The sequence below is a fragment of the Schistocerca serialis genome, chromosome 3 (genome assembly GCF_023864345.2).
Source record: "Schistocerca serialis cubense isolate TAMUIC-IGC-003099 chromosome 3, iqSchSeri2.2, whole genome shotgun sequence".
Classification (NCBI taxonomy): Eukaryota; Metazoa; Arthropoda; class Insecta; order Orthoptera; family Acrididae; genus Schistocerca; species Schistocerca serialis.
The window spans coordinates 438,878,523-438,897,517 of record NC_064640.1 but is presented as its reverse complement, the minus strand read 5'-3'; the positions used below and the strand labels follow the sequence as shown (position 1 = coordinate 438,897,517).

Sequence of the window (18,995 nt, the reverse complement as noted above, 5' to 3'; positions counted from 1 at the left end):
CGCAATCTGACTACTGTTAATGAAATTGTGATGAAATAAGACAAAACTGTATCTACGTTCTTCAAGTTTCTTATATAAAAGACACGTGCAGTTCACGTGCCCAGTGCCTAATAGCAAAAGACTGAATTGCGAGACTTACCCTCATTGGGCTGAAAATTGGCTGGATAAGTATTAAATATTACATGTGGTGAAGGCAGCTTATAGTGGCTTGCATTTTGCTGAAAGAAGATCGTTTATAGCGAATTTCACTCGTACCTGTTACTATTCAGAGCACATGTGCCACTGACTCTAATATTTCGTAAACTTAAGGATGATTTCAGAAGAAAATAATTCATTAGAGATTTGAAAGTTAATTTCAATTATTATTCAAAATAAACACGGAAATTCCTGAACCAAAGATGCATATGTCGACAATCGGCCCACGTGATTGTACAAATACCACACATTCACAAAAGCAGATAAGAACCCAATATAATTTCAGATCCCAGTAATCTAATTAAATGAGTGGTGAAGTAACGCGAAATTTGACCTACATCCACTGATGACTCAATGAAAGACCTATATTGAGCCTTTCATATTTGGACAAAGCGCTAATAGAAATAAAGAAACCTAACATTGTGCACATAGGTACACAACTACACCTGAAAAACCATATAAAATGTAATCACGCCAAGGCAGAGCAAGTATACAACATTCTCGCTAAAATTACTGGCATCTCCAGCTCTGAGTGTAGCGAAGAACGAACAAAGAGTAAGTGAGATTTGTCTGCGTACACGAGGGCCAAGCAAACTCACATATAACAGCCTAGCAACTTGATTGGTTTACAAGATTATGCTTTCTCAAGGTACTGCTTGCATATGTGCTGCCTAAACAAAGATAAGACAGTGCTAGCAGACGAAAGCATGGAGGATGTAGTTTTTCCATCATGCGAGTGACTCGCAACTTGCGGAGTGATACATAATGTGAAAGACGTTTCTAACCGACAACTTTCAAGAGGCCATTTGGTACAGAGCACTAGATTTGCTGGAGAAAAATGGGTAAGGAAATAAGTCGTGGATTTTTTGAAAAAGCACGTTCCGTCGTCCTTTATATCGATATAGATAATAAAAGGAAAACTTAAATCTATATGGATGGTAGGGGATGTGAACTCTACTCCAGAATGCAAGTCTAATGTCTGTACCACTACATTATCTCACTTGGTAGGAAGCTTTGGCAGCATAGCTGACGCTCATTATGGTATATCAGTACCTTTTATTGAATCTTTCATGGTAATCACATGTTTTGCATTTAGTAATGTTTGTTCTTCCTGTGACATCGGTTTAGACATCGTGCAGATAAACTACACATGTGGTTTGGTAACAATGTAGCAAATATTGATTAATATGTCAGATCAAGTCTGCCAAAGGCTTATTTTGATGGAGTTAAGAAGAGACTATGTGTTCTCTATGAAAGAATTTAGAATTATAAAAAGCTTTCCAAAAGCAGTGAGAAAGAATTCAAAAGTTGTACGGCCAAAGTCGCCTAAAAAAATACGATTAACATGTACTGTAACGATGAAAATACTATGTGAAATTAACGAATGACAGTTGGGAGAAGCACCAAAGATATCGGAGCTGACAGTTCGTGGCGAGTGAGATGAGCGCATGAGGAAGTTGCCAGAATCTGGAGCAAGCAATCGCACATGACCTTGGGTGATGTGATTCTACGCATGTGTACTGACATTAAGCTCGCTACTTGGTGTGCACGCTCCGTAGCTGTTCAGAGAACTGTTCGAGGGAAATAGCTATACTACTCTCCCTCGTTCAACTGTGATCCAATTATATTTATATGTGAGCGGGTTGTGTGGTGGAGCAAGTGGACTACAATATCAGCGATAACTCAAGATATGCTATAGGTCATCACCAGCTTCAAGGAATGTTCCTATTTTTGATTGAACTGACTGTGGTTGCGGTACGTGTTGTATTGCACGTAATGCCATTACAGAACACAAGGATCGAAAAATGTGAATTTAAGCGTAATGTCTGTAATACCTTGTATGTTTTTAGAATGCTTGAAATACAAATCGTTACCAGCTCGCTAAAGCACACGCATAGTGCCATTTGCAGCTTTCAGTGGCACTATATTAGGACATGGGCCAGTGAAATTGTGGTGTCACCGCCAGACACCACACTTGCTAGGTGGTAGCTTAAATCGGCCGCGGTCCATTTAGTACATGTCGGACCCGCGTGTCGCCACTGTGTGATCGCAGACCGAGCGCCACCACAAGGCAGGTCTCGAGATACGGACGAGCACTCGCCCCAGTTGTACGACGACTTTGCTAGCGACTACACTGACGAAGCCTTTCTCTCATTTGCCGAGAGACCGTTAGAATAGCCTTCAGCTAAGTCCATGGCTACGACCTAGCAAGGCGCCATTAGCCTTACATAGTTTGATAGTTATCGTAGGAAATGTCTCATCAAGAATGCTGTATTCACATGAAGGAATAAAAGTTAAGTATTCGAGGAGCTGCATACTTTTCTTATTAGCATTCACTACTTATCCTGTTCCAGAATTCACGCCCGTCTGCGTTAGATAGCGTGCATTTCGGCCTCCTCTGTCTACAAGGTGTTGGCACATTTGCCAACACATCAGAAATTATTAATTATGTCAATACGACTATTAAATTTAAATACAAGCAACTTTATTTCGTCTAAAGAATGGAATTTAAAATGAAATGCTTCATAAAGGAACAAAGTTTCATATTAAAAACAATTAATTTACAAAACTATAGTTTATAGTTCTCAATAATTCTCAATATTGCGGTTACTGAAAATTAAACTAAAAATTCAAAGCCGTTCTAAGGTTTTATTTAATCTCAGTATGCAAACATTCGCTCTGAATATGAAGTTTTACATTAATTGTTTGAATGTATAAAATTGGATTCTTTATTCCTGTCCCGCGCCCGGGTTGCCGGCTTCGATTCCCGGCGGGGTCAGGGATTTTCTCTGCCTCGTGATGACTGGGTGTTGTGTGATGTCCTTAGGTTAGTTAGGTTTAAGTAGTTCTAAGTTCTAGGGGACTGATGACCGTAGATGTTAAGTCCCATAGTGCTCAGAGCCATTTGAACCATTTTTTATTCCTGTGCATTGTTTATAGAAACAGGGTTGCAATGAGAGAAGTTAGTATTTAAACGTTATAGGAAATGTTTATGGAAAGATGTGTTCGGTTCTAAGTACACAGAAGTGATGTGTTTGTTGAAGTACACGTTAATATGAGGTAACGTGGTTCAAGTCACATACCTAAAATGATCTGATGATTAATTTCTCTTTTCTTACTACGCAATGTTTAATTCAATTCGAGATTCATAGTTTCAGTTCATGTTGTGGCAGTGCACGATCACTGAGAAATTAAAAAAGTTTTCGCATAGGAGTTCGTTGTTTTAATCACAATCTTCCCGATGGAGAAGACTAAAATTTACACTTGTAATCAACTGGTTTGAAATACATGTGCTTTAGCTGACTGGTAACTATTTGTATTTCAAGCACTCTAAAAACATACAAGGCATTACAGATATTACGCCTAAATTCGCATCTTTTCCATCTTTGTTTTACGTAATGGCATTATGTCCAATAAGTCACGTAACACATCCACAATCAAGTCCATCGAAAATAGGTACGTGGCAGTTGTTGACGTGTTACAGCATTACGTCACATTTACCGCTCTCTGACAACAGAAGTTACACTTGACAACGCGTAACAAGAATTGTTTAACATATGCCAACGTTCTTCTTTGTTTATTGTTATTTTATTCCCCAAATGGATGTGACTGGCTGCTGCTAAGTGTCTGCTGTGCAGCCATGCAAGTGCTAGTCACATGAAGTTACATATAAAAATACAAAAGGTGGTAAAAAGTTGCGAATTTCATGAGATATGCTGAGAATTATTTATATGGCGATGGATGTATGCGGTAGTAATGGAGTTGAAGCTGTAATGTTATTGACGATGTTGGACCTGTTGCTGTTCGACTGAAGACCGTCTTCAGTGGCTTCATTACCAGCTCTGGATGAAAAAAAAATCTATGATGGAATGAAATTGAGCGTTGGAAAAAAAGAGGAAGAATGTGGATGGGAGCTGGCGTGAGAGGATGGATTGGGGAAGTGAATTTTTTAATAATGTGTTGCGAAGATTGGGGTAATGGAATAGGATCTCTCCGTGCTAATGACAGGTAGTGAATTTAGGAGGACAGAGATACTGCGCAGAGCAGGATGTGATTTGGATTAGATAAGAGTGTTTAGACAGCTGAACGTGAAATGCGATTGATTCTAAGTGTGTGTGACTGGGGCATTAAGTGAAGTATAGAACGGGCTTACAGTGTAAAACGTTGGAGGTTATGATGTCACTCAAACAGATCCATGTTTTGGAGAATAGTCGTTATGAAACGGTTTGTATTCTCGGTGGTGAGCGAGTGACTTAATGAACTGTTTGCATGTAGTGGTGCATCGATAGTGAGGATGACGAGTCTTTATTCATATTCGATGAAAAGATACTAAGATTTGCATTTATAGGAGTAGGTTAGATGGGATAATTTGTGTTACACAGAGGTGGGGATCGTATATTCGAACATTGTTTCTGGAGATAACTGACTTTTTAGTGAGATAAAGCGGTTGGAGATCCGCGTGAAGAGTGACAACTGGGGGCTGTACACTAGCTGATGCTACTGATGATGAGGCTGATGGCAGTGTTGCTATGTAAGGTGGTGGAGTAGCGGCTGAAAAACAGTAGGCTGGCTTGCTTATTGGTTGTGGAGTTATCTACATCTACATTTATACTCCGCAAGCCACCTAACGGTGTGTGGCGGAGGGCACTTTACGTGCCACTGTTATTACCTCCCTTTCCAGTTCCAGTCGCGTATGGTTCGCGGGAAGAACGACTGTCTGAAAGCCTCCGTGCGCGCTCTAATATCTCTAATTTTACATTCGTGATCTCCTCGGGAGGTATAAGTAGGGGGAAGCAATATATTCGATACCTCATCCAGAAACGCACCCTCTCGAAACCTGGACAGCAAGCTACACCGCGATGCAGAGCGCCTCTCTTGCAGAGTCTGTCACTTGAGAATGTTAAACATCTCCGTATAATCCTATGACGAAACGCGCAGCTCTTCTTTGGATCTTCTCTATCTCCTCCGTCAACCCGATCTGGTACGGATCCCACACTGATGAGCAATACTCAAGTATAGGTCGAACGAGTGTTTTGTAAGCCACCTCCTTTGTTGATGGACTACATTTTCTAAGGACTCTCCCAATGAATCTCAACCTGGTACCCGCCAATTAATTTAACAAACAATTAATTTTATATGATCATTCCACTTCAAATCGTTCCGCACGCATACTCCCAGATATTTTACAGAAGTAACTGCTACCAGTGTTTGTTCCGCTATCATATAATCATACAATAAAGGATCCTTCTTTCTATGTATTCGCAATACATTACATTTGTCTATGTTAGGGGTCAGTCGCCACTCCCTGCACCAAGTGCCTATCCGCTGCAGATCTTCCTGCATTTCGCTACAATTTTCTAATGCTGCAACTTCTCTGTATACTACAGCATCATCCCCGAAAAGCCGCATGGAACTTCCGACACTATCTACTAGATCATTTATATATATTGTGAAAAGCAATGGTCCCATAACACTCCCCTGTGTCACGCCAGAGGTTACTTTAACGTCTGTAGACGTCTCTCCATTGGTAACAACATGCTGTGTTATGTCGGGGGGGGGGGGGGGGGGGGGGGGAGGGGGGGGGGACGAGAGGTAAAAGGTGGGAAGAACCGGCAGGCACAATGAGTATTGGGTAACGGTATATGTGTTGTTGAAGTGAGACGATCGAGGCACGAAGACAGAGATATGAAAATTGTGACAGCGGTAACAGGCAATGGCGCCAGAAGGCGAAGATAATGAATGTGGCTACGACAAAGGGGGCTGGCGGCAAGGATGATGATGGCGAGGAGAGTTTTTTCCACGTCATGGATGCAACGCTGAGAGTAGTCAAGCGCTTGCTTTTCGGACAGAAGAGGAGGATTTCATCCCTCCGCTGGCAGCTAATGAGTTAGCATTACAGTTGCTCTATCCAGTCCAGTCAACAACCGCAACTTTACAAGTAGGCATCGAGATACACTCGTAGCTGCTTGAGGTTGAGGCATACAGTTGTGATGCTTACAAGTGTGTACGGTTGTTCACCCAGTTGATGGAGATTAAGTCCTATCCCTCTCTCTCACTCTCTCCCCCCACACCCCTCCCCCATCCCCCCCCTCCCCCCCCCCCCCCCCCCCCCCCCCACACACAGACACTACTACTGCACATTGCGGCGAAAAATGTGCAAGCCTTCTTCGCAGAACGACAGGCGTCACTATTTTCCTTGTCTGCACATTCACCTAATACGTCGGCCACTGAGCATCTGGACTGTAGTTAGTCGGCAATTTCTTCGTCACACGGTCTCCAGGAACTACTGTAGATCATTTGCGGTCTCTCGTAGAAACAACGAGAAGGAAGAATTCTCAAGAATATACTCAGGCATGCTTTCAGTCGCAGTAACGACGTCTAGAGGCTTTGACTTCAACTTGGGGATCTTCATACTGTGTGAGTTTTTTTCACTACATAATATGTGATATAAAGTCTTTTTTAGCCACATTTATCGCTTTCGGTGATGTATCTTCCACAAGGATCGATAAAAATAACTACTACATTAGGAAACACACTTGTGCTTATGTTTCCCATTTTATTACGTTACACTACCTCTGTTTCGGGTTACAAGTCCATTTTTTTTAGAAAGAGTATGACGTGGATTCTATCTAGCTTGTGACGTGCGAAATTTCTTCAAAACTAAAATATTCAATATCGCGCAAATATAAAATTCATTATAGGAACTGCATTCCATCTGTTTATACAAACAGCAAAATCTTTTTATGTCACCTTATGCACACACATTTTTCCACACTCTTATGCCACCAGTGAGGTCATCTTTTATTGAGTTTTTAATCGCCAGATGTTAGGCTTTGGAGGATCTTCAGTATCTAGTCAGACATTTTGTGACAGTATGTGTCGTTTTCATGCCTCTCTCTTAGACGCAGGAAAAAATCAGTTCCCGTAATTTGTTCTGCAGTCATGGCTGCGACTAGAGCATCAAAAACCAAAGGATGAAACTAATTTTGGGGTGTGTACCGTTCACAGAAATTCGTCTAAAGGTGGTGACGGTTTATGAGAAAACCTGTCCGATTGTTTAAGCAATTTACTAAATGGGAGGTTGAATTGAACTGAAGGCATACTGGCCTTAAAGATAATACTCACGAAGGGCATTCGAATACTGCAACCACAGACGTAAACATTGAGAGAGAGAGAGCGGAATAGCTTATTGGACGATCGGAGAGTTGAGATGTGTGGAACAGCTCTCTTCAGGCACAAATTAAAGAAAGTGTATGGTGTAATATAAATGAAGAACTGACTATGAGAAGTCTATGTGTAAGATGGTTGCGCACTGGTTGAGCGTTGATCAAAACGAAATGCGGCAACGAACTGCTTAGCAGTGGCTGGACCATTTTAAAAAGAATCCAATCGATTGGGTGCGCTCAGTTGTTGCAGTGGGCGATACCTGGGTCCACCACGGCATTGCCGTCGATGCAGTCAATGAAAGCTGGTGATCCTACACCAAAAAAGTGTACTGAATTTCACCTACTGGAAATGTTATGGATAGTATTTTCTAAAATAAAAAAGCGATTCTCGACGTGTACTCTGCGCCAACTGACAAAAATTACGTAAGGCATGGATCACAAATGGAGAAAAAAAAATCATGTTGCTTCATGGTAACTCATCAGCTCTCAGAGGTGCTTTGGAATGGAAAATTCAGAGGTTTGTAGTACGATTGTTCAAACAACCATCCTATTCACCAAACATGACACTCTGATTGGCATTTATTACATTTATAAGATGTTTACAGTCGCTTATGACGGCTGTAGAAGCGAATTTGGCAGATTTGAATCGCAGTTTAGAAACAAGATTTATTGACTGAAGAAAACAATTTGAATAAAATTGCGATTTTTCAAAACAAAACTGCATTTCTGGTCTAGAAAGCACAGTCTCTACTAAAATGACCACAAGGTTTCACTTTTCTCCCACCGAGCGAGGTGGCGCAGTGGTTAGCACACTGGACTCACATTCGTGAGGACGACGGTTCAAAACCCGCGTCCCGCCATCCTGATTTAGGTTTTCCGTGATTACCCTAAATCGCTTCAGACAAATGCGCAGTATGGATCCTTTGAATGGCACGGCCGACTTCCTTCCCGATCCTTCTCTAATCCGATGGGATCGATGACCTTGCTGTTTGGTCCCCTCCCCCATATCTACCAACCAACCAACTTTTCTCCTGTAAATGGAGCCATTTCGATTATTTGGCTTCTACAGAACGAAAAAAAAACTGGGTTAATCATTTTTCCGACGAAGTTAACTGCGGATTACTCTTCCGGCCATTAAAATTACTGTTATATGTGTGGTGTCTGTCCTTTCGAAGTATCCGAAAGAGTAGACAACACACAATCATGATTCCGCGGCTGTGTATACACGGTGAACATGAATAAAACCGACAAACTGCAGGGACGGATTCCTGACTGGAAATGGAGGAAAAATGGTTCTATGAACATGTGTCTGGAACGACAACAAATCAACCCGGAACACAGTACAGAACCGCATCGCACCCATGTCACAACAGATGGTCAAAGTGGCCTCCATGGGATGCAAATGCATGCGTTCACACGTCTCATAATGGACTGCCGCACTCTTTCGCACGTTCCGGCCTATGTCCGTATAGCGTCACAGGCGTCGTGAAGACGCTGTTGGAAATGCCGTGTGGTTAGGGCCTCCCGTCGGGTAGACCGTTCGCCTGGTGCAAGTCTTTCGAGTGGACGCCACTTCGGCGACTTGCATGTCGATGGGGATGAAATGGTGATGATAAGGACAACACAACACCCAGTCCCTGCGGGGAGAAAATCTCCGATCCAGCCGGGAATCGAATTCGGGCCGTTAGGTACGACATTCCGTCGCGCTGACCACTCAGCTACCGGGGGCGGACAAGACGCTGTTGAAGGGGCTGCACATCAGGAACTGATTCAGCATACACAACGCTTTTCAGATGCCTCCAGAGGTAAAAATCCAAACTGTTTAAGTCCTGTGATGTAGCAGATGCTACAGGTCGTCCGGTGAAGATGTTGAGATGTCGGCGAGCTGTAATGCTGAAGTGGGGTGGTGCTCTGTTATGCAGAAGCCACATAGCCTGTTGTATTGCCAAAGGCACATTCAAAAGCAGTGCAGGCAGAGTATTCCGTAGGAAGTACAGTACGTGCCTCCGTCGAGGCGTTGTTGAATAATAATCGTCAAAAAATTTGGTTGCCGCCTATCCCTGTTCATACACTGATGCTGAACCGATGCCTCACCCATTGCCCGAGGATTGTCTATAGTCCACAGATGACGATTATGCAGATTTATGATGCCAGTTCTGGTAAAGGTTGCTTCGTCGGAAAAAGGGGACTGATGACAGAAATCCCATAATTGTGATGTTCTGGTGCAATAACCACTGACAAAATCCTTTCCCATAGAGGGAAATCCGCTGCTGATAATCCTTGCACTTGTTGCAGGGGATAGTAATAGTAGAGATCGCCAATGCACGGTACGCATTATCGGACTTAGGCTTACACCACGTTGGCGGGCCACTTGTCTGGAGCTTGTATTAGGGTTCGTCTTAATATCCCGTAGACCCAGTCCTCCAAATCTGGTGTAGGGTCAGTCCACAGCCTCCCTTCACGTTCATCCGTCTCAAAGGACCCATGATCACACACACGCCCAAAAAGGTCTTGAAATATTGTGTGATGTGGATGGCGTCTGTGAGCGTACTTATTTGGTACAGCCATGCTGCATCTCGACCATTTCCGTATACTTAGCCATACGCAAACACCATCTTGGCTTGTTTCTGACATGAATGCCGGACCATTCTGCCGCTTGCAGAACTCTACGTCAGTCACACGGCCTACAACAAACAAGGTACACATGGCACGTCGTCAGAGGAACTGTCATTCGTCAGCGCTATCTACCGTGGGAACGACGTGTTTCTGGACACATTTTCATAAGACCTTCTTTCCTCCATTTCCAGTAAGGAATTCGTCCCTGCAGTTTGTCGATTTTATTAATGTTCGCCCTGTATACACGATGAAAGAGAATTACCGATACCAGCCGCACGAAAGCATTGAAATAATTAAACGGCGACAAGTAAAAATTTGCGTCGGACCGGTACTCGAAACCGGATTTCCTGCTTTATGCGAACGGTCTTCTCAATGCTTTAGCTATCCGAGCACGCCTCACGTCCAACGCAAATTCCCAACCTGTCGCACACCTCTTATGTAGCACTCCCTATTCACTATCCTCATTGCTCGCAGAATTAGTAGGATTCCTGCAAGAAGTCGGACCTAGGGTGCGTCCACACTGAGGATATATTATGAAATGTAGTCAAGGCGTATGAGCTGTAATCATTGCGGATGCACCCTAGGTCCGACCTCTTGCAGGAATCGTGCTAAATGCTGCGAGCATAGAGGAAGGTTGACAGCCGGCGCTACTTAAGTAGTGTGCGACAGGTTGGGAATTTGCGTTGGACGTGAGGAGTGCACAGACAGCCGAAGCGTTTAAGCCGACAGCTTTAGGCGGGCCGTGACCCTGCTTGATAGGCAGTAGGCCTATATGAATTTATTACTATTAATATATCTCTAACAAACCCGTGAAGAAAGCCAATATCCCTAGAAGTCCGTACTACTTACGATCATAGATCCGGTACGGCAGGCAATACCTTCGGGTAATATACAGCACTGAAACGACCAACAGGAGCAACCTATTCAGAAGAAGCTTTCGAGCTGTCATTTGTACTCAGGTGATTCATGTGCAAAGGTTTCCGAATTGATTATGGCCGCAAGACGGGAATTAACAACGTTGAACGTGGAATGGTAGCTACCGGCCGCAGTGGCCGAGCGGTTCTAGGCGCTTCAGTCTGGAACCGCGCGACCGCTACGGTCGCAGGTTCGAATCCTTCCTCGGGCATGGATGTCTGTGATGTCCTTAGGTTAGTTAGGTTTAAGTAGTTCTAAGTTCAAGGGGACTGATGACCTCAGATGTTAAGTCCCATAGTACTCAGAGCTATTTGAACCATTTGAATGGTAGCTGGAACTAGAAGCATGGAACATTCCATTTGGGAAATCGTTAGGGAATTAAGCATTCCGAAATCGACAGTGTAAAGAGTGTGCCGAGAATATAAATTTTCGGACATTACCTCCCACCACGGACAAGGCAGTGGCGCCGGCCTTCACTTAACGACCGAGAGCAGTGGCGTTTGCGTACAGTTGTCAGTGCTAACAGATAAGCAACACTGCGTGAAATAATTGCGGAAATCGATGTGCGATGTACGACGAACGTATCCGTTAGGACAGTGCGGCGAAACTTGGCGCTGATGGGCTATGGCAGCAGACGAAGGATGCTAGTGCCTTCACTAATAGCACAACATCGCCTACAGCGCCTCTCCTGAGCTCGTGATCACATCTTTTGGACCCTACACCACTGGAAAACCGTGATCTAGTCGGATGAGTCCCGATTTCAGTTGGTAAGAGCTGGTGGTAGGGTTTAAGTATGCGTAGACCCTACGAAGCCATGGACCCAAGTTGTCAACAACACACTGTGCAAGCTGGTGGTGGCTCCATACTGATGTGGGCTGCGTTTACATGTAATGGACTGCGTCCTCTGGTTCAGCTGAACCGACTGGACTGGAAATGGTTATGTTCAGCGGTTTGGAGACAATTTGTAGCCATTCGTGGATTACATATTCCCACACATCGATAAAATTTTTATGAATTACAATGCACCATGTCACCGAGCCACAATTGTTCGCAATTGGTTTGGAGAACATTGTGGACAATTTGGATGAATGATTTTGCTACCCAGATCGCCCGACATGAATCCAACCCGCCAGGTTAGCAGAGAGCGATAATGCGCTGCTTCCTGGACTCGGGTAGGCGCGCCGGCCCCGGATCGAATCCACGCGGCGGATTAACCACATGGTCGGGTGTGTCGGCCAGCCTGGATGTGGTTTTTAGGCGATTTCCACATCCCGATAGGTGAATACCGGGCTGGTTCCCACATCCCGACTCAGTTACACGACACGCAGACATTTGTAACACTCCCGCACTATTTCATGGTTTACACTCGACGCAGACAGCTGGGGTACACTGATTTCGTTCTGGGGGGTATGGGGTGGCGGCAGGAAGGGCATCCGGCCGCCCCTATAAATTAACTTTGCCATATCCGTTGTGACCACGCCGACCTTGCGGCCATTGCGGGACCAAGGCGCAAGTGAAAGAAAGAAAGATCGCCCGACATGAATCCCATCGAACATTTGTGGGACATAATGGAGAGATCAGTTCGTACACAAAATCCTGCACCGACAAGACTTTCGCAGTTATGGACAACTACAGAGGCTGCACGGCTCAATATTTCTGCAGGGGATTTCCAACGACTTGTTGAGTCCTTGCCACGTCGAGTTGCTGCACTCCGCCGGGCAAAAGGGGGTCCGACATGATACTAGGAGGCATTCCATAACTATTGTGACCTTAGCGTGTACACACAATGAGTAAAATTTCGTTATTTGCTATATTTCCTAGTCTTGTAGTTGTAATGGGCAGCAGTGCAGAAGCGAGGCCGCGTGAAGGTACCGTCGGAGTTGCGCGTAAACACAGCGGTAAGCGAGCATTTGCGGGTCGCGACTAATTGTGCGGCAGCACTAGCGCGAGCCGTAATCAGCCGCGGCCGGCACGTGACTGCGACAGATAAGCGACGCGGCGGTGTGTAGCGGCGCGCCCGGCGTCAGTCAGCACGCCGGCCTATCATGGATTACTTGCTGAGCCGGGTGAGTCGCGGACCCCCGCCGCGCGCTTTTGCCAGCGCTCCCTCTGTCAAGCCGCAGGCCGGAAGCAGCTTCCGCCTCTCTTTCCTGCCTTCTCTTTCCCTTCGACAAGAATCTGAGGTCAACGTGCCAGCTTTCTTCCTATCTGTCGGCACACGACGGCTGTGTTCGGTGTCGACGAATCGGGCGCTCAGCGTCCTGTCGCGTACCGTGAATATGCATTCGTTCGGTTCCGTCAGAGTGGTCGGATGTGTAGAAGAGGCGTCGCGTTAGCGACCTATTTTTTCTGACGACGGTAAGATTATTGTACAAATGCTGAACAATGTGACGTACGAAAGCACTGGAGGAAAGGCAAGAAGTGCGTTACGATAATTCACTGCGAAAACTTGAAGAGTCGACTTCTAATGTCGCTTCCGAGAATATTCCTCATATTTCAGCTACTGGTTGCAGTAATTCCCCCGTCAATACAAAATAAGTTCTCCGACCTCTGTGTCAGTTGAAAGTGCCTTTTTTGTGGTGATGTTACGGTGTCCACTCCAATGGCTGATATCATGCAGCTCTTCACGGAAGTCTGTTCGGTGCAAGTCTTTTCATTTGTGAGTAACTACTGCATCTTACATCCATTTGCACCTACTTACTATAGTCATACCTTGTTCTCCCTCTCCATTTTTAACCCGCTACACTTCCGTCCATCACTAATTTGACGATGCCTTGATGGTGCCTCAGCGTATTCCATCAACCGATCTTCACTTTTAATCCTAGAGCACTAGAGGAGGGAAAATGTTACATTGCTACTAAACCATCGGAAATTTTACTTCTCCAAATTTTATTCAAAGGAAGTTGTAATTTATAGGTTATGCACTAGTTAATTGCAATTATTAGATATCAAATGGTACCGTAAACCTGGTATGCTTTGAGCTCAGTAGCTACTTTGACCACTCATACACTAAAAGTTTTACAGGACTCTGCTGGCTTTCAAAAAAAAAAAAAAATGGCTCTGAGCACTATGGGACTTAACTTCTGAGGTCATCAGTCCCTAGAACTTAGAACTACTTAAACCTAACTAACCTAAGGACATCACACACACCCATGCCCGAGGCAGGATTCGAACCTGCGACCATAGCGGTCGCGCGGTTCCAGACTGTAGCGCCTAGAACCGCTCGGCCACCCTGGCCGGCTCTGCTGGCTTTCAGTTGGATGTTTAGTATATACTGTTTGGTGGTAAAGTTCCATTAATATACGCTCGATGGCATCTTGTAGTGTTGTTTTTCTTGCGCAAAAGCTGTCGAAACTGTTGCAACTTATAATTGTATACGAAAAAGTGTATTAAAATGTGATTGTGCAAAATCCACCGATATCATCTAATTACAAAGCCGTCAATGTTTTCAACTATATTATGTACGTTACTCGATAAATTCTCAAAAAAGACCACTGATTAGCTTTTTGTTCACATGTATGTCAGCCAGCATATTACGATATCTGAGGTCATGTGAATGATTTCTCTGTTTTGGGGTTACTATGACCACTGGTCATTGTTACCCAGGATTACAGATACAGAATTTATTAAACAGTGTTGACGCCAATGACCTTGCGGAACTAAGGTATACGAACATTAACCATCGATGTAGAGATGAAGGCTAATTTTTGTTGTTAATGTGCCTACAACTAAGGAAAACAAATGTCTGTCACAGATTGCTCAAATTGCAAGCTGTTGTGGTTCAGGCAGTGTTTCAGGTATAACATATAATATCAAATATCTCTGGAAATAAGGAATGAAGTTTGCCTGGCTACAAGTGCCAGATATTGACTCAGTAAATGAAGAATGGATAACCTTAGTTCTAACTGCACCAGATGTTCTGAAACGAGGATTTAGGTTAAAGATGAATGAAATGTAAGGTATTACGTTCAGCTAAATTTGGAGCTTTGTGTGAAGTACTCAGTCTCAGTACCTGTCACTAAATTTATAATTTTTATGATGGATCATACTGTTTGATTTATGTACTGTACTACGTTATTTTCTGTTATGAGGAAGTTTAAGTGTTTCCGGAATACCGACCACAAATGGAATGGTAGTTGACGGTTTTGGTGAAGTGCAGGCCGATCAGTGCATCCCCAGATCCATGCTAACGTTGACCACCTACAATTTTTTCCATTACTTCCTCTGCATTTTAGAAAATCTATTGTACTAATTAGTATATAATTCTTTGACACAAGCCCCTATGTTCGCTAGCATAAATATCATAGAAGTTAAAAAATAGTCGTGAGAATCACATTTGACTCTGAAAATCGGTCAAAATAGTCCCTGTTTACTGTATGTTACAAAAAAAAAAATACAAAATGCCCTTTTTCATACCCTATAATGACAATTTTACAGCTCAAAATGTTATTGGAAAAGGAGCCATTATTTATTTTATGCACTAGTTACACATTATTACAATTATTACAACTCTAAGAGTATTTTACACATAGATTGTGTAGAAAGCCTTCTGCTTTAGACACTATTATTACAATCCAAGCAAGACTAGATTGGTATTTCTTCCGCGGTCACCCAAGAACTCATCCTCCTACTGCTCATTTTCTGCTTCAAAGTCTGGGTCTACAGCACTGTCATCTGTACACATAACATTATGTTCGCCAAGAAAATATTCCTCTTCATTCAAGTCTGCACTGTCTGTGTCTTTAGCAGCTTCTTCAAGCGATTTATCGCATATGTTAGTGTCGAAGTCAAATTCAGCTCCGCCTATGTTGTGCTAATTTCAGTAGCAAAAGACGAGATTAGCACTGAAGACGACCAGTGTGATATAAACTAACACTCTTCTGACTGTGAATCTTTTACAGTTCACCTAATATGCATTAAGATGTATTCTAAGCCACAAAACAAAGATGCCGACTATTAGAAAACAGGCATATCATTTTTAAACACTTGTAATATTTACGACAAGAGCATCAGTGTCAGCAAACCGTTGGAGTCAGGCAATAAATGTGTCAGGCATTGTTAACAACAATGTTTGCCATAGGTGTACTCAAGAGCAAGTGTTGCTCAACTCTCAAGTGTCCAGATTGGCTGGAACCGTGAAGAAATACCAACTGCAATCGTAAATTTTACGAGAGGTTAGTAATCTAGTGTTCATTAAGTTGTGCCACAAATTTCTTTTCTCTCTTATTCGAATCAGTACCGTCACATTTAGTTATGAGACCTAGCCCTCCAAACGTCAGCATTATTCTGAATAACGACATTGGCTCTGAGCACTGTGGGACTTAACATCTGAGGTCATAAGTCCCCTAGAACTTAGAACTACTTAAACCTAACTAACCTAAGGACATCACACACATCCATGCCCGAGGCAGGATTCGAACCAGCGACCGTAGCGGTCGCGCGGTTCCGAACTGAAGCGCCTAGAACCGCTCGGCCACAATGGCCGGCTGAATAACGACATTTCAAACGCTTCTATTGCTCTATTTCCTAAACTGTTTTCCCCCACGTTTCACTTCTGTGCGAGGCTACATACAGCAAATAAATTTAGAAAGAACTTTCGTCTTTTTATTTCTTAACTTCAGTACGGCGTAAATCCCTCTCAGCAGGGAGGATGTTGGGGGTCATGGGAAGACTCAGTTCCAGTGAAGAGAGCAGAAGGAATACATCGCGATGGTCTTGAACACTATCGCAGTGTTCGCTTTAAGAGATATAGCGGAACCGCCGAAAACTTTGTCAGTACTGATGGACTGTGGTATGAAGTACACGAAATATATTCGCATTTGCAAAAATATGAACAACCATCAGCTGTGTAATGGAAAGACGACATTGAAAATTTGTGTCAGATCGGTACTCGAACACATATTTCCTGCTTATCGCGAGCGATCGTCTTACCATTAGACTATCCGAGCACGACTCACGGTCAGAACCAAGTTTCCATATGTCGTCAGCCATGTGTCTATACAACCTCCACTCGTACATTCGTTATGCATATTCCCGTACTTGCCCGGTGTCGGCGGATAAATACTATATTGCAGTGCATGTGTTGTTCAGAAGTACGATGCAAAGTTCCTTGAGACAGGCACGCATGTCCATAGGAACAGGCATTGCGGCGACCACATGCATGTCTGAAGGAACTTCGTATCGTACGTCTGAACAACAAAGGCACTGCGGTCAGAGTGGCCGTGCGGTTCTAGGCGCTACAGTCTGGAACCGAGCGACCGCTACGGTCGCAGGTTCGAATCCTGCCTCGGGCATGGATGTGTGTGATGTCCTTAGGTTAGTTAGGTTTAATTAGTTCTAAGTTCTAAGCGACTGATGACCTCAGAAGTTAAGTCGCATAGTGCTCAGAGCCATTTGAACAAAGGCACTGCATTATCGTTGACACCGGACAAGCGACTATCAGTTAAAATGTTTCCCCTGTATGGGAATAAGTATACAGAATGTACGAGCGCAGGTTATAGCCACATGGTTGACGACATATGGAAGTTAGTGTCTGGCCATGAGTCGTGCTTGTATAGCCGAATCGATAGGCTACCACTCGTCTAAGCGGGAAATTCGCTACCGAGCGAGGTGACGCAGTGGTTAGCACAATGGACTCGCATTCGGGAGGACGACGGTTCAAACCCGTCTCCGGCCATCCTGATTTAGATTTTCCGTGATTTCTCTAAATCGTTTCAGGCAAATGCTGGGATGGTTCCTTTGAAAGGGCACCGTCGATTTCCTTTCCAATCCTTCCCTAATCCGAACTTGTGCTCCGTCACTAATGGCCTCGTTGTCGACGGGACGTTAAACACTAATCTCCTCCTCCGGGAAATTCGGATTCTAGTCCCGGTCTGGTAAAAATTGTAATTGTGGTCATTCCATTATTCAGCTGATGGTTGTTCATACATTTCATGTATTTCATAATGGCTGTAGTCGCCGCAGTGCCTGTTTCTTCGGACATGCATGCACAGGCACTGCAATATCATATGTGATGTGAAGTGTCCTTTTCAAGACTGTAAGTCTATTTTTTCTCCAGTGTGTCACAGCTGGGGCATGCGCAAGAGCGGTTACAAATTTCACGGTTACTTAGTCTTCTCCCCAATACATTGTGGCCAGTGGATAGTGAACTGGTGAACTTGGTCAGCCGGCCGAAGTGGCCGTGCGGTTAAAGGCGCTGCAGTTTGGAACCGCAAGACCACTACGGTCGCAGGTTCGAATCCTGCCTCGGGCATGGATGTTTGTGATGTCCTTAGGTTAGTTAGGTTTAACTAGTTCTAAGTTCTAGGGGACTAATGACCTCAGCAGTTGAGTCCCATAGTGCTCAGAGCCATTTGAACCATTTGAACTTGGTCAAGTCATGTTGACCCTACACTTCAAGAAGCAAGATATCAAACATTTTTCGAATGTTGAGACGAAATTATTACCAAACATACTCACGCATCTGCCATTCATTACTTTTCATCGTGACATTTTGCACCACACTCTCGAAATAAGACGTGGAAAGACAGTCAATAATTGTGCAGCTGCAAATGCTAGAAAAGCCTGCAACATCTAAACACAGTAAGCCGAAATTTTGATCAGATCTTCATTTTCGAGAAGTGAGCTCCAACACCTTGGGTGAAAAAGCCGAGCCTTTGTCTCTCAACAGTATAAAGGATATTCATGAATACGTTTAGGATGGTTCTCTGCCCAGGAACGGTACTCAAACAACTGGTTCTTCATATCGCGAAAGGTAACAAAGTGGTTGAAACATCTATCTCACAGTCGGGAGGTGCAGTGTTCAAATTCTCTTCTGGTCCTTATGCGGCCATCCAGATGCAGGCTTCCTTGGTTTCCTTAAATAAGTTAATGAGTATATTGGGATTTTTTCTTCAAAAGCGGTACGCCCGATATTCTTTCCCATTATTTTCCATTCTAAATCTTGCTGCGTCTTGAATTGTCTGGTCACTGACTGGACGTTAGATCATAGCGCTCCTTCGTCCCACTCTTGTCCAGTCCGAGCTTGTACTCCATCTCTGATCACATCGTCGTAGACGGGGCACTAAACCCTCATCTCCCTTTCCACTAATATATCGTAGGATA

General features: G+C 43.9%; 1 protein-coding gene and 1 long non-coding RNA gene across 2 annotated transcripts in view; one reads left to right on the top strand and one right to left on the bottom strand.

The window, feature by feature from the left end:
* Window positions 1–18,995, bottom strand: part of LOC126470327 (uncharacterized) — a 181,633-nt gene that overhangs the window by 146,444 nt on the left and 16,194 nt on the right. The window lies entirely within an intron of this gene.
* Window positions 12,915–18,995, top strand: part of LOC126470326 (UTP--glucose-1-phosphate uridylyltransferase-like) — a 201,421-nt gene continuing 195,340 nt past the window's right edge. Inside the window, exon 1 of the mRNA XM_050098112.1 lies at window positions 12,915–12,958. Within this exon, the coding sequence (XP_049954069.1) occupies window positions 12,938–12,958 (21 nt within the window). The 5' untranslated portion in view covers window positions 12,915–12,937. The remainder of the gene's footprint in view (window positions 12,959–18,995) is intronic.